We start from the raw sequence: 16,835 nt of genomic DNA on the forward strand, positions 1-16,835 counted from the left end.
ATCAGTTCGTAAGTATGGTTATGGCAACAGAAATTAACATGGGAACAAATTGGTAGAATTTGCCGAATGCAAAAACTTCTACATCATGAAATCATTCTTCAAGAAGAATTAAAATAGAAAAAGGAACATGGAGTGGACACAATGCAATCGAGAATGAAATTGACTATATCCTAGCTATCAGGAAACATGAAATTGAAGACTGCACAGTCCATAACCATTGGTTCACTGCAAATTACATCTGAATGTGAAGATGGAAAGAAAAAAAATGATTAAAAAGAAGACAAAAGCAATCAACATCAAGAACCTCAAGAATAATGGCAGAGAATTTAAACTAGAGCTGAACGTTCGCTTCAGCTTGCTTGAAGTACATGGGGATACTTTAGCAAACAATAATGAAGATTGTAGTTGAAAGCACAGAAAAAACTGGGGCAATCGGTAACAAAAAAACAAAATAAAAAATATCAAATGAGACAAAGCAGTTGCTAAAAAAACAAGAAATTAAACAATTCCAAGATACAAGAACAATAACTGAATATGCAGAGCTGTGCAAAATAATCCGCAAGTGTATAATTGAAGATGTAAGTAAGTGTAACTTGTTATATAGTGAAGAAGACTATCGAAGATAACAAAAGCCTAGTGAAGACAAAGCAGTGACTTATGATTGGGAAGAAGCAAATCAGCACACTCAAACAAGACAATGGATTAATAATAAAAGACTACATTTAACATAAAGAGAGTTGAGGACATCTACATTAAATTGTATAGGAACACAGATAACACAGGACATAATTCAGCAGAGGAAGAGCATGAAGAAATCACAAATTATGTACATTGAATCCTCCCTGAATTTGCAAAGGTGATAAATCAATGAAGATTAGAAAGACCTTAGGGTAAAATGGAATTACAACTGAAAACATGAAAGAAGAAGTAGAGAAAATCATTGCAGCTAGAAGAAAAGGAAAATTCCAGAACAATTTAGTGCAGAGTAAATGAGTACTTCAGTATTAGGTGATACCTTTAATGGGACAAAGTTCTGTGGGGAAGATCATGTGACCAGGCAGTCACTAGATACAATTGAGCTCTGCACTGCTAGAGAAAGGACAGGGCTCAAAAAGGGGTGTGCTAGAGCCTGTTTCAAAAGAGGAAGGGGATGTGACTTTGTAAATGGTTGCTATAGAAACAAAAAAGGCTTGTTACATTAAACTACATAAAAAATTCTCATAGTACAGAACGGATTTATTAAAAAAAAACAGCTTTAACATTGAATGTTCTATGTTTGTGACTGGCTGTGGGATATTGTTATATAACACTGTATGTGTGCAAAGTTTGCAGTGTGTGTTGTTGCATGATCTTGTGCCATTCTCAGCATCCTAGAGTTCATTAGGAAGTTTTCTATTGACTAACCTTTGTCTGAGGTTTGGTGGTTGCCGGAATGCAAGAATGTGAGGTTTGGGGAAGATGTCTTTTAATGTTTCTTCCGCTGTCAGCATGGGTTGCAGATATTTGATTATTTTTTGTATTCCCTCTAGGGCAGGGTTATATGTGGCCACTAGTGGTATGTACGTGGTTGTTTTTTTTCTTCTTTTATTGGAGTAGGTGTTCTCGTGGGGCTTTAAGTGTAGTTGTGAATGTTGTGGCAATAGTCTTTGGCTTGTATCCCTTCTGTCTGAATGATTCAGTGAGTGTTAGGAGGTGCCTGTTTCTACTTTTAGTGTCAGAGCATATGCAGTGATATCTTATAGCCTGGCTGTGTATGATGGCTCGTTTTGTATGAGTGGAGTGGAAGCTGGAGTTATGGAGGTAATTTTGTCACAAGTCCAGAAGACCTGAGCAGCAAATCAGAAAAGATGGGCCTCCATCTGAGTCTCAGCAAGACTAAAGTGATGTTCAACAAATGTGTCAACTCCACAAAGACTAGAATAGGCCGAAGACCATGCCAACCTTGGGTCAGTAAATATCAATAGATGTGAACCTTTCAAATGAAATCAATAGGAGAATGAATGTAGGATGAACCGCATTTGGAAGAAACAAAACAATCTTACGAGAGAACTTTCCACTGCTTGAAAAGAAAAGTGTTTGACCAGTGTATCCTGCCTGTATATGTACACTACCGACACACTTTATTAAAGTGTGGCCGGTACCGCAAGCCGGGATATTTCCCGGCTTGCTTATGGCTGCCCCTCGGCGTGCCGCGCGTCATAGACGCGCGGTCACGCGTCTTCGGGAGCCTGCGCCCCCTGCACGCGCGTCCAGGGCTCCACGAGGGAGCCCTGGTGTCCCGCGATCTGCGGGACGGCGGCAGGGGGTTCCGGGGGACCCGGCGGACCCGGTAGCGGTAGGGAGAGCGCCCCGATCGGAGGGCGCTCTTCCGTTGCTTCGGCGCGCGCCCGTCACATTCGGGCGCGCGCCAGGCTACTGCTGCGGCCAAGAACGGGCAAATGCTCGAATAAACTTGGCCGCAGCAGTATGGATGTGAAATTTGGACCCTAAATGCAAACACAATTCAGAAGCTTCAGAAAACTCAAGAAAGTATGGAAAGATGTACTGTATGCTGGGTATTATCCAAAGAGATAGGAAAAAAGAATGAATGGGGTTGAAACCAAACAAAATTTTGTGACATTATCACAAAGGTGAATAAATTAAAATGGCAGTGGGTTGGACATATCGCAAGAATAAATTACCATCATTGGACAAATATTGTACTAGACTGGATTCAAAGGGGTATCAAAAGTCAAAGACGACGACTAAAAATAAGATGGGAGGATGAAATCAGAAAATTATTTGGAGAAGCGTGGAAAAGAGAGGCTTGCAACAGTAGTACGTGGAAGATCATTGGGGAGGCCTTCATCCAGCAATGGATTGACATGGGCTGAAGATGATATTTACGAGTATATATAATATATTATATCTGAGGTTTGATCGAGATTACCATTATTAAGCCTGCACAGATGGTAGAGCCAATTCAGTCGTCTGAAATTAGATTGCTCCAGATGAGAACTTTTTGATACAAGCAGAATGAATGAATTTGACATTTTTACAGAAGATTTATTATCCTGATGTTATCAAGGATTCTTTTTCAAGAGCGTCGGCACTTGAAAGAAAAATGTCGTTAGATGGGTATAAGAAAAATTGACTAACAAATAAGAAAAAGGTCAAAGGTTAATACCCAAACACATTCTAAGATTGAATCAATGTTGTGTATACAATCAATCATCCAAACAAATTAAAATCATTCTCACTAGGCATTGGAATGTTCTAACGAATTATCCTGTTCTTAAGGAACACATACAAAAAGTTCCATCTGTTGTTTACAAAAAAGCTAAAAGTTACAAAAACATATTGGCTCCAAGTAACCTAAAAGAAATTCATGATCCCAAGTCTCTGACCTTAACAAAAAATGGGGAATTTAAATGCAATAGAAGCAGGTGCATTACGTGTCAGCAGAGTCCCAAAATGTGAGCCAAAGTGGCCTCAGTTGTTAGGTCTGTTTTTTTTAATCTGCGGTAGCTTCAGAGCTTGCGTCCACTCAGCAGGGGGTCCCCGAGGCTGAAATCAACTTTGTTCAGCTCAGGAGACCCCCTGCTCACGCACACTATGAATGAAAATAAAATGCAAGCAGCTTCATTACTGTAAGGTCCCGCGCTGCGGGGACTCCCGCTCCCGGCATCCCCTTACAGCAGCGGCAGCTTTTATTCGAGTAAAAGCCGCCGGCTGCATGCGTCTGGGAAGCGGGTAGCCGCGGCGCGTGGCGGCGCACTGTGACGTCACAGTCACATGTGCGCCCGTCTTCCCCGTCTTCCCCGGCTTCCCCAGGCTTCCCCGACACCCCTGGAGATCAAATTAAGGTAAGCGGGGGTGCGGGGAAGCAGAGGGGCAGAGCAGGAGCCGGGTTCGGGGTCGGGAAGGGGGGGTAAATTGCGCGCGAAGTGGAGGGGGGGTGCGTGGGGAAACGCGGCGGCGCGCGGTTATTACTGGCGGCAGCTGGGGTAGATCCCGGCATGCCGCCGGCATTTAGTGCAATAAAAGATGTCGCTACTGTACCTTGCTCTACCGCTGCCCTGAATCGCCGGCGGTCCCCTGCAGTCGGCGTCACCCCCACGGCTGCTCTCTCTCTACCAGGTCGCGCGTGTCATCCTTACAGGCTCGCACGGACCCCAAGCCTCTCTTACCTGGCGCCCTGAGCCTGGTCCCACCTCCTCCTAGCGGTCATACGCACTGGCGCGCTCCCCAGTACCAGCTAGACCAGGTCCGCCGCCAGGCTTCTCTCTCCTATCAGGGTTAACCCCTGGACCGCACCTCTGCTCCTCCCTTTCCCCTGATAGGTCCCTGCCCACTATTTAGTCTGGTCTCCCCATTCTCTCAATGCTCTGCATAGCTACTGTACCTTGGTGCTGTCTGCTTCTGCTTGGCTCTCTCGTCTTTCAGTCCCTGTTCCTGTCCCTGGATTCTCTGCTGACCTCCCTGGATTTCGATCTTGGCTTTGGACTTTGACCACGCTGCTTTCTGGACCCCTCGGACTTGGCTATTGGACACTCTACCAAACTGTCTTCTATAGCCCTTGGACTCGGCAAACGGACCCTCAACGACGCAGCTCTCTCCTCTCCTCGACCCAGGCTTACGGACACTCTACCACTCTCCCTTCTCTACTGCAGGACCATTAGCTCATGTACCCAACCCTTCTACGTCAGATTTGGCAAGTACCAAACTACTTCTATTTTTGTTCCCCGGATCAGCTACGCCACTTCCACCCTCCGGCCGTGCCCCCGTTTACTTTTAGGTGTGTGGTATTTGTCCTTTCCACCTCAGTCCCGGGGTCTCGTCAGGTTTGTGGGCAGGCCAAGCGTTACAATTACCTTAGCAGCTATCCGCTAAGGTAATGTTTTTTTCTTGGGGAGGGGAGGGGGCGGGGCGTGTTTGATACTAGTGTGCGGGAGCAGTGGGTCTTCTGAGCTTAACAACATTGATTTCAGTCTCGGGGCCCCCTACTTTTCGTGATACAGGCCCCGTTATGGGATACCAGTATCTCCTGCAATGTTAAAATCCCACGGCCACGTGACCCACAGGATTTTAACATGATGGGGCCTGTAACTTAGGAAGTACGGGGTCCCCGAACATAAAATCACTGCGGTTCAGCTCCAGAGACCCCTTGCTACAATACTGTAGTATTAAAATTAAACAAAATCCCCACAATCGCCTGTTAGAGGCGCGCAGGTAGAGTGACTGATTCAGCCTATCTCTATCCCCTATCTCTTACTGCGCTTCTCTTACAGACAGGTAGACGCCGGTAGGATTAACACAGGAGGGACACATGCTGTGTTAATCCGATGGGCCATTAGCCTGTTGCGGCAAATGTTGAAAGGATCTCGGGGCGATCTCGAAAACCAATTAGACAAATGGTCGGATAACGGCCGCTGCATCTGTACAGTAGGTCACAACTTGTCACCTGCTGGGACACGTTTTCCGAATGGGATCTATAGCCTGAGTTTGCTGGTGCAGAGGACAATTTGTAGAACAATTATGGACGACATTCCTCAGCAGGAAATGTAAGGAGTGGATTTTATACATCAGATGTGCTGAGATAATTAGGACCAATCTCTGAGATTTCACCTCCAGGCTGTAAAATAATGTTTGACCTTTGCTGCAGGCCCTTCTGAGGGAATTCAGAGGGGAGCTGTTCTTCGTGAAATGGCTGCTTTGGATCACAATTTGAGGGCATATGCAGCGCAGGAAAGGTAAATTTAAAGAGTGGTGTCAAAGCAACAGTCCAATTTGCCGTTTTTATTTTTTTTAAATTATATGCATGAATACAATCCGAACAATGATAAGAAATTAGCTAAGTTGCTGATTGATCCGTTCTCTTGTGATCGATCAGCGAAGATTCAGCTTGGGGGTTCACTAAATGGCAGCAGTGCAGCAGAAGAGGACCAAAGATTCAAAGTCACCAGATATAATTGGTGCACTGCTAGAGAGAGGGTAGGCTCAAAAAGTGGTGTAACAGAGCCTGTTTCAGAAGAGGAAGGGGATATAACTTTGTAAATGGTTGCTATAGAAACCAAAAAAATGTTACATTATAATACATTAACATTTCATTAAAAAAACATATGTAGATATTGCTTGATCTGCAGCTTTAATACAGCAGATGTGATGAGATTATTAGGCCTAATTTCAGAGGTCTCACCTCCAGGCTGTAACAATGTTTGCCATTTGCTGAAGCCCCTTCCCAGGGTGCTCAGAGGGGAGCTGTTCTTCATGCAATGGCTGCTTTTGATCACACATTCTGCTGCAGCGAAATAGAGCTCAGCAATCTCCTCTTTAAAGGTGAGGAACATTTGAATCATAATCTGTGTGAATGTCAGTGAACTGGCCTGTCCCTTGTTGCACAAAGGTGGCAGAAGCCGCTGCATCCTCCCCCTAATGCACAATCCCAGTCTTTGTCCGAATACCCCCTGCTCTCACTGACCGGCCAGACATCATGGTGGGGTTCTCTGGGGCCAGAGGAGGCTTCCACAAGTTTGCTCTGACAAAAGGTCAGTCTGCCACTAACCGGTTCAGCAGCAAAGTCTCTTCAAGCAGGACACTCCATTGCCGGTTAATACCACTGAATTCAGCAGCCGTCCCCACAAGCAAACACTAGTAACAAACAGGCCTGCAGCTTTGCAGCAGACGCTGGTTCTATGACGCCATGAGGTAGGCCCAATACTTTCTTTTAATCCTGGACTTCCTGGGAAATAACTAAACCGTTCAATAATGGTTTAAGTATAGCAGACAGCGATACCTTTTTAATTTGCACTTTTGGCGCTTTTAAATATCGACGTTTGTTGATTATCGTAGACTGAATGCAGGGCCGACTTGATGGCGATGCCATCGATGCCACTGCACCAAGTCCTGTGCTTACAAATGCCCTGCACTCTTCCCTATAACAATTAAATTGATTGCTGGGGGAGAGCGCGGGGCCCTGAATTCTCTCTTAAACTGTCCGACGGCATCTCCTCTTTCAGCGTCTTGTTATCATGGGGACATGTTGCCATGTCAACGTAGCACTGCATGGCACCGTGACGTGACGCCGCGATGTCATGACGCTGTGTCGTCTGAGGAGATACCATGCCAACCAGGTAAGAGGCCCCACTGTGAAAGCCCCTGCACCGAGCCCCACAAATATACAAGCCTTGCCGAACGGCAACTCCTAGAATTTGCAGCTACATTGGATCTCCCGGAAGTCACACATACATTTATTCTAAATGGATAAGACTAGCCAAGCTGTTGCACAAGTTCAAGATTTCTGTTCTGAAGAACCGAACATGCTGTTAATATTTGTAAGAACAGGTGAATCAGCCATTAATTAGTACCAGGCCTTCTGGTTGCCCTGTGGGTAGCTGCTAGCCTTTTCCTCAGCTGATCTGTTAAAATGCATGCTTTTTGTATTTAGCAATAGTTCACTGCCACTTCGCTCTTGTTCCGGGAAGTCAGTCAGCTATAAAGTCTCATCTATCATATCACAATAAAGTGTATTTCTCTGGCTTTGGTGTCACTTGTCCCATTGTTTGTAACATTTGGTGATCAGAAGTCATCAGCAAGAAGCTCACAAAAACAATTCTTCCATCTATCCTTTAGTATAGTGACTGGCAACACTCTTCTGAAATGGTACAATGGCATGGAGGAGTGCACTGCTAGAAAGAATCAGAGAGGACCCAAAGTATTCATAATTGTAAATAAAATATGAGTTTTATTAAAGTTGAATAAAAGTTGCCCATATGAAGTTGGTTATATTTGGCAAAATAGCACAGGGAGATGGGTTGCCAGAAGAGTAACAAATGTTATGCTCCTATGTAATCAGATCTGCAATGTTACACTTTGTGGTCTTTAATGTACAGTACAGGTATACCCCGCATTAACGTACGCAATGGGTCCAGAGCATGTATGTAAAGCGAAAATGTACTTAAAGTGAAGCACTAGCATTTTTCCACTTATCGATGCTTCGGTACAGGTAGGGAGCCGGTATTGCTTTCCAGGACGTGCTGACAGGCGCATGCGCAAGCTGCCGTTTGCCTATTGGGCGAGGGGAATCAGCACATCAATACTATGGCGGGCAGAATAAGTGTCCATACTCGCGAAGCGAGCGTACGGACATAGTGGTATGGGGCTATTGAAAATATGTCCTTACTGGCGAGTGTACTTAAAGTGAGTGTCCTTAAACCGGGGTATGCCTGTATGCTAGAAACTACTATTTTTACCAGAGCATTTTGATACATTAAAGCTGCAATCATGGTAGATTTTTTTTTAAGGGATCAGATCCCAGGGATCCTGTGGAGCTAAATTGCAGTGCTTTCAGCTCCAGGGATCCCCAGTTCCTGAGACACTTACCGGAGAATTTAAATCCTCCTCCAAATAAATGGCCGTCAAAACTTTTGCAGGCCAATATGAGGCCGCAACATCGTTGGTTGCAGCTTCTCATGGGATGGCTATTTAAATCCAACTTCAAAATCAGGAAGTAATACCGGTAAATATCTCAGACACTGGAGACCCACTTTCCCAACGGGTCTCAATGCTGTAAAAAAAAATGGTTTTTTTTAAATGGATAGGCAGGATTGTTGCTTACTATGAACGCTCAACTTAAACAGATTTGCAGAAAGGTACCAAAAAAATGCTACTGCATAAATGACCGAATATAGCTGCTCTGAACACTACTCCTAGAAGGTACAATGGTACAGCTCCACTTTTCTTATTTTTAGAATTCAAAGCATGTCACCTTGACCGATATCATAAATAAGTGACAACAAGAGAAAGCCATTTGTGGCATGACATTAAAATGAGTGGCTTGAAACAAGAAGCACTTTTTAGTTACTATACTGTATTATGTAATAATCTGCACCATTTGATATCATTGTACAATACATTTCCTCCATTGTGTGCCTTTACTTCAGACACATACTGTAGCCACTTGTGTCTTATCCCTTATGTTCTTTTTCCATGACAAATTCATTTTATCCTGTTGCTCTGGCAACCCCTGCCAGCATCGGCAAACATTTACATTTTGTAGGTTTCTTCTTTCATTGATTTTTTTTTTTTCCTTTTAGAATACCGAATTCAACATTTCATTAACTAAACAGCAGTACCTGTAGTGAGTGTGATTTGTCAATTGCCTTCAATACTGTAGATCCACCATGAGTTAAAAAACAACTTATTTTTCATGAATAAGCCCCGCAATATATTGCTCCCTATAAGCATTGCAAAACATTGTATTAAGCAAATGAACTATAACATTGAGGGGGGGAAATGAATTTTAAAATTGTTTGGAGATATACTAGAAAATACACAACCAATAATTTAGTTTTTTAAATCCAATCTCCTTTTACAGATGGAAGGCATCATGTTTTATTGAATGGTGTGTGAAGTCAGCCACAAAGCCACCCCAATTGAAAAATGTATTTTATGTCATATCATGGAGTTCCCCGCACTTATCTTGCTAGTAATAACGCACAAACAAGATATGCAAAAATATTTGGTTTTACTTACAAGTAGAAAAACATACAACTAAATGTATTATACATATATCCACAGTGTATACATAGAAAAATCAATCCACGGTACATGTATTGAACAAATCACTCATGGAAACACTAATTTGGTGTGTCCAGAAAGTGGACAAACATTGTGTTTTATGTACAAGTTTAAGCTATAACAAAACTATATTAAAGACCTGTGATGGTTAGTTTTGTTGTCCGAATGTCTGTGACTCTATATTGTTAAAGAGCACGAGTTCAAACTCAGGATAAAACAGCCTGAGAGTGTAGAATAAGCTTAAGACACTAATACATAGAATGTTTTAACTTGAGCTGAAGAGGGAATACATCAAAACGGACAACACAAAAGGAAGACAAATATAGTCAGTAAAAAAATCTAATAAAAAAGGGGGAGCAAAATTGGTACGCAATAGTCAGAATATAAGGGAGGCAAAAAAAGAACCAAACAGGAAAAAACTGCTTTAACTATAAGGGGGCAATGTTTCAGGGTAAAGACCCTTTCTTCTGGCCCATTCCAACGCACTACAAACAAGAGATGTGGTACTTCCATCTGTTTGAAAGTGCAACATTTGTTCCTCCACAGTGGTACTAACACTTGGGGCCTCATGTTATAAGCAGCGATAAGCCAAAAAAAAGTCTACAGTAATTCAGTAAGCCCAGATAAGCTGGTGATAAGAGCAAAAATCGCTGGGGGGTTTTTGCGGGGAAAAAAACCCGCCAACTGCTCGGCGATAAGCCACTTATCGCCAGCTTCTCAAACTCGCTTAATTCTAGTAGCCCCGATCAGTTTATCGAGGCTGATTGCCGCTCTAGAATGGAGATTTCCTCTCCAAATCCCGCCACAAAATGTTGGCAAGAAGGTGGTGAGAAGCTTCCGAGGAGCGGCGAGACAGCACTTAGAAACAAAATGCATTTTTCCTGCATTGGATTGATGCCGTGAGACTCCGGAGCTGATATCATGTAATATCAGCACCGGAGACCCCTGCCATGAATCAGATGCATGAAAAATGCATTTACAGGCAACTTCATTACCTTAGCGGCTAACCGCTAGGGCAATGAAGGAGTTAACCACCAGTGCCATGCATATTGTGGGTTGCGGGGGAAGGTGAAGGTGGTATTTGGCCCTTGGTGGGTGATTGCGGTTAATACAGCGAAGGTAATGAAGGGGTTAACCCCTCCCACTACACACCCGGTAGGCCTAAACATCCACCCTTGGGGCTAATACCCCCCTTCACCCACCACCGCTACCCACAATACAAAACAATACACACAACAGCCCTACTAGCCACCTCCTAGGCCACCAAAAACCATTACAATATTTAAAAAACAACAATACACAACCCAACCATCCCCTGTGCCCCCACATAAAACCATTATTTATTTTATTACACACAGGATTAATACCACAGACTGGTGGGGGTACCCGGGTGGTCCCCACGGGTGTCCACATGCCCCACATGGCACCCTGGGGGTTCCTACAGGTGTCTGGGGGCCCTCGAGTGGTCCCTGCTAGGCTCCGTGGGCCTCCAGGTGGTCCCCGAAGGTGTCTGGGGTTCCCCGAGTCATCCCCATGGGTGTCTGTGGAGCCCTCGGGTGGTTCCCACGGGTGTCTGTGGGCCCTCAGGTGGTCCCCGTGGGCATCTGGGGGTCCTCGGGTGGTCCCGGTGGGTCCCCGCTGGCCTGCGGTACCATTCCTGTATTATAACAAAAACATGGCCTACATTTCAATAAACACACCCCCCCCACCCACACCCCCACCCCCACCCCCACCCCCAACCAAACACATACAGTACCGTAATGTGCAAAATAACTATTATCCAGATATGGATAATAGATTATTTGCCCATTATTAAACACAACATTAGCCTGTCAGCATAATTAAATTAAATAAAAACTGTTCTACTTACCCCTGCCAACATGAAGGGCGTCCTCATCAGCATACTGCAGGGCCATGTCCTCCGATGCCAGCAACAATACATTAAAAAATACCATCTAATTGCCCTTAACCCCTTAATCACCTTAGCGGTTAATAACAACTATAGTAATAAAGCGGTTAAACCACCCTGCCCCACTACCCACCCAGGCGGCCTAACCACCTACCCCGGACCAACTAATTGAGTGGCATAGTAGTACATCATACCCATATAATATGGGCTTCATAAGCTACTATAGCAGTCAAAGGTCACACTAATACAAAAGCATGAATGTCAAAAATACACAAGAATAAAACAGATACAACAAGCACCTAAACACACAGTAACAAAAATTAAAAGCACTAGCCAACCAAGCAATTAACTAAATAAACAACTAGCCAATCAATTAATGAAATAAAACCACTAGGCATTCAGAATAACCAAAACCACTATGCAATATTACATAAATCAGACCACTAGCCAAAAATTTTTTTTAATACCTACTGTAAAAGCTGTAAACAACACAACAATTAATTCATACAACCACTAGGCAACACATTTATTTAAACCAGTAGCCACCAAAATACATCATTAAATAAAATCGCTAACCAATCTGTAAAAAGAAAAAATCAAGCCATCACAATTCAAATCAATTTAATCTAAACAGTAAAAAGACATAGAAAATAAAACTATTATTATTCTATTGAATGCCTAATGGTTTTATTTCATTAATTGATTGGCTAGTGGTTTTATTTAGTTAATTGCTTGGTTGGCTAGTGCTTTTAATTTTTGTTTCTATGTGTTTAGGTGCTTGTTTTATCTGCTTTATTTTTGTGTATTTTTGACATTCATGCTTTTGTATTAGTGTGACCATTGACTGCTATAGTAGCTTATCATGCCCATATTATATGGGTATGATGTACTACTATGCCACTCAATGGGTACAGGGTGGGTATAGTGGGTCCAGGGTGGGTGGTTAGGCCTCCCGGGTGGGTAGTGGGGCATAGTGGGTTAACACCTTAATTACGATAGCGGTTATTAAACGCTAAGGTGATTAAAGGGTTAGGGGTCATTAGATTGTATTTTTTAATGTATTGTTGCTGGCATCGGAGGACATGGCCCTGCAGTATGCTGATGAGGACGCCCTTCATGTTGGCAGGGGTGAGTAGAACGGTTTTTATTTAATTTATTTATGCTGACTGACTAATGTTGTGTTTAATAATGGGCAAATAATCTATTATCCATATCTGGATAATAGTTATTTTTCACATTACTGTACTGTATGTGTTTAGTTGGGGGGAGGGGGAGATGTATTTATTGAAATGTAGGCCATGTTTTTGTTATTTTAAATACAGGAATGGTACCGCAGGCCAGCGGGGACCACCCGATGACCCCCAGACGCCCACAGGGACCCCCTAAGGACCCCCAGACACCTGTGGGGACCACCCGGGGACCCCTGTGGGGCCCCCGGACACCAACAGGGACCACCCGAAGGCCCACAGACACCCGTGGGAACCACCCGAGGGCCCCCACACACCCGTGGGGATGCCCCAGGGACACCCAGACACCCGCAGAGACTACCCATGGGCCCGGTTGGGCCCCACAGACACCAGCAGGGACCACCTGGAAGCCCACAGAGCCTAGCGGGACCACCCGAGGGCCCCAAGACACCCGAGTGAACCCCCCCAGGGTACCCTGTGGGGAGTGTGGACACCCGTGGGGACCACCCGGGGACGTTCGCTGGCCTGTGGTATCAATCCTGCGTGTATAAAAATAAATAATGGTTTTATGTGGGGGCACAGGGGGTGGGTTGTGTATTGGTGGTTATTACAAATTTAAATTTACATTTTATTACTAGTGTTTTGTAGCAGGGGGTCTCTGACAAACTTAAAGGAACATAAAAGCAAACATGTTAAACATAAAACAGCCTGATAATAGAGAAGAAAGAAGCACAGCATTACCATACCTGCTTTGAATCTGGTGTCATCATGTTTAAGCTGGTGGTTGATATATTCAATGTTATGCTCATTCCTGCAAACTGAAGGTTGCTCTTCCCCAGAATAATGGACAGAACTTTGCTTGCTGGCTGTTTAATCAGAAAAAAGTGACATGATAAGACTCTGTTGCTAATCTAGATGCAAAACAATCTTTTACATGGTGACATCCCCTTGCTTATTTTAAACAGACAGGTGACATACTTATTTCTTTTATGCATTGTTTTCCATGTAAAAGTAATACTAAATAGTCATATTTTTCTCTTCATTGTAAATCCAAAAGCAGTTGCGTAAATGCATAGTTTTATATCCTTCTAAATATTGTAATGTACATGACACACTTGGCCTGTGGTTGTCACATGCCACACTACTAGGATGACCATCATTACTATGATGATATAGCCTAAGACACAGTTACTGGGATGATATAGCCTAAAAAACAGAGTTACTGGGATGATATAGCCTAAGACACAGTTACTGGGATAATATAGCCTAAAAAACAGAGTTACTGGGATGATATAGCCTAAGACACAGTTGCTGGGATGATATAGCCTAAAAATCAGCGTTACTGGGATGATATAGCCAAAGACACAGTTACTGGGATGATATAGCCTAAAAATCAGAGTTACTGGGATGATATAGCCTAAGACACAGTTACTGGGATGATATAGCCTAGACACAGTTACTGGGATGATATAGCCTAGACACAGTTACTGGGATGATATAGCCTAGACACAGTTACTGGGATGATATAGCCTAAGACACAGTTACTGGGATAATATAGCCTAGACACAGTTACTGGGATGATATAGCCTAAGACACAGTTACTGGGATAATATAGCCTAGACACAGTTACTGGGATAATATAGCCTAGACACAGTTACTGGGATGATATAGCCTAGACACAGTTACTGGGATGATATAGCCTAGACACAGTTACTGGGATGATATAGCCTAGACACAGTTACTGGGATGATATAGCCTAGACACAGTTACTGGGATGATATAGCCTATAACACAGTTACTGGGATTATATAGCCTAAGACACAGAGTTGTTGACACGATTAGGTGAATAGTATTTTGGCCCATATTTACTAAGAAGTCTTCTGCAACACTATACTGTGCCTACCTTTATATCCCATCGACATTAATAATGCTGTAAGGTGTCAACCAGCTTAGGAAAAGGTCTTATGGCAGAAAACTACTTGGTAAATATGGCCCTTTGTCTTTCTCCAACAAAAATCCATAAGTGAGCCATACATGACCATTTCTGTTTCCAGAACAAACATGATGCAAATCATATTTTCAGTACAGTATTTTGTTGCTGTAAATATTGATAATCATTTTTCTTAAGTACAGTAGCACTACAGTGTACTCAGCAGACGTTTTTTCAGGCACTAGTGCCTGCCCATAGAGCTTTTTGGTTAGCTACAAAGGGGGTTATTCATTAAAGTGCAATAGTGCCATTTGGACACCATCGCACGGAAACTCCTATCCAAGTCAATGGAAGATTTCATACAGTAGTGCCAGATCAGCACTATCGCACTTTCATGAAAAACTCCAAAGTGACTCACTCAAGATATTTTCACTGCTACAAATAAATTTGGGAGCAAACGGTTAAATTATATGCAGTAAACTGGGATATCCTGAAAAAAACTGGTTTATAACTATTTGCAGGAAATTCAATGCCAGGCAAATTAAGCTATAGTGGGTCGTAAATGAGACGCACAAGATCTTGCAAAGTTAAAAAAAGAAGAAAAAAACTTTCAAAGTTGTATATTTCATGGCATAGAAGATAAACAGAACTTGTTAAAAGTGACAGTGCCAAAGGGCTCATAATTATGCAGCGATCCACTATTTATAAATGCATCTTCACACAAGGGTAAGGAAGTGATATTATCTCATCGCAAGCAAACATTTTTCTCTTCACCTCGCATATGCATAATATGAGTCACGCATCTCACTTCTTACCATGCCAAGATGTAACTCGTCTCTGAGGTAGGGTGACCACCCGTCCCCATTTTGCTGGGACAGTCCCGGTTTTTCGGTTGCTGTCCCGGTTTCCTGTGTGTCCCGGAAATGTCCCGGTTTTTCCCTGTGTGTTCCCATTTTCTTTAATGTCCGCGGCTTGTGCGTGAGTAATTAGCTGCGGTGCGCGAGTAATTAGCTGCGGTGCGCGAGTGAGCGGCGGCGCAGAGGAGATTGCAGCAGTCCGGTGAGTATTTTTTTTAAAGCCAGGGGTTGGGCTTCTCCTGTAGAAACATGCTGGGCCTTGCTGATTGGAGGATGCGGCCCGGCATTGAACAAAGTCCCGCCCCCCCGGCATTTGCTACCTTGGCCAATCCCCTACGTCCCGGCATTAAGCCTCGCCCACGGCATCATCGTTCTCCAAGTCCCGGCATGTGGGAATGGAAAAGGGTGCCGGGGGGGGGCAGGACCGGTGTGCCTGGGGGCAGGGGGCAGGGCCGGTGTGCCTTGGGGCAGGGCCGGTGTGCCTTGGAGCGGGGGGCAGGGCCAGGGTGCCTGGGGGCGGGACTTCTGCTTCCTGCGGCAGAACACACGTGGTGTGTGTCTCTGCCCGTGGCTGCTGGCTCCTTTGCGCGGTGTCTCCCCCCTCTGCCCGCCCGGGGTGATAGGAGGTGGGTTTTTCTTCCTTTGCCTCCTGTCCTGGCGCTCCGGTCCCCTTGGCGCGGGGGCGGGCAGTGGTGGCAGCGCGGTGTCCCCCCATTCTGCCCAGGGATCCCGTGGCTGCCCGCCGAGGGAGGGGAGGAGGGGGGTGGGCGGCAGTTTGTACCTTTGCGTCCCGGGCCCGGCACTCCCATCCACCCCCCCCCCCCTTGGTGCGGGAGATGAGCGCGGGCGCGGGGGTGGGTGCAGGGTGAGGCGGGGAGCCGCCTGCTCGTGGCTGCCTCTGTCAGTACTCCACTGTGTGTGTGTGTACCAGTGTGTGTGTACCAGTGTGTGTGTGTACCAGTGTGTGTGTGTGTGTGTACCAGTGTGTGTGTACCAGTGTACCAGTGTGTGTGTGTGTGTGCCAGTGTGTGTGTGTGTGTGTGTGTGTGTGTGTGTGTACCAGTGTGTGTGTACCAGTGTGTGTGTGTGTGTGTACCTGTGTGTGTGTGTGTGTACCAGTGTACCAGTGTGTGTGTGTGTGTGTGTGTGTGTGTGTGTGTGTGTGTGTGTGTGTGTGTGTGTGTGTGTGTGTGTGTGTGTGTGTGTGTGTACCAGTGTGTGTGTACCAGTGTGTGTGTGTACCAGTGTGTGTGTGTACCAGTGTGTGTGTGTACCAGTGTGTGTCTGTGTGTGTGTACCAGTGTGTGTGTGTGTGTGTGTGTGTGTGTGTGTGTGTGTGTGTGTGTGTGTGTGTGTGTGTGTGTGTGTGTGTGTGTGTGTGTGTGTGTGTGTGT

The 16,835-nt window shown here is 44.6% G+C and overlaps 1 protein-coding gene across 2 annotated transcripts in view; it reads right to left on the reverse strand.

Annotated features, from left to right (window-relative positions):
* SHC3 (SHC adaptor protein 3) overlaps positions 1-16,835 on the reverse strand; it is a 194,472-nt gene that overhangs the window by 46,268 nt on the left and 131,369 nt on the right. For both annotated transcript variants that reach the window (XM_075599838.1, XM_075599828.1), the window contains one exon: positions 13,401-13,520. In XM_075599838.1, coding sequence (XP_075455953.1) covers positions 13,401-13,520 — 120 coding nt within the window. The remainder of the gene's footprint in view (positions 1-13,400; positions 13,521-16,835) is intronic.

The sequence above is a fragment of the Ascaphus truei genome, chromosome 1, assembly GCF_040206685.1.
Source record: "Ascaphus truei isolate aAscTru1 chromosome 1, aAscTru1.hap1, whole genome shotgun sequence".
In the NCBI taxonomy this organism is placed as follows: Eukaryota; Metazoa; Chordata; class Amphibia; order Anura; family Ascaphidae; genus Ascaphus; species Ascaphus truei.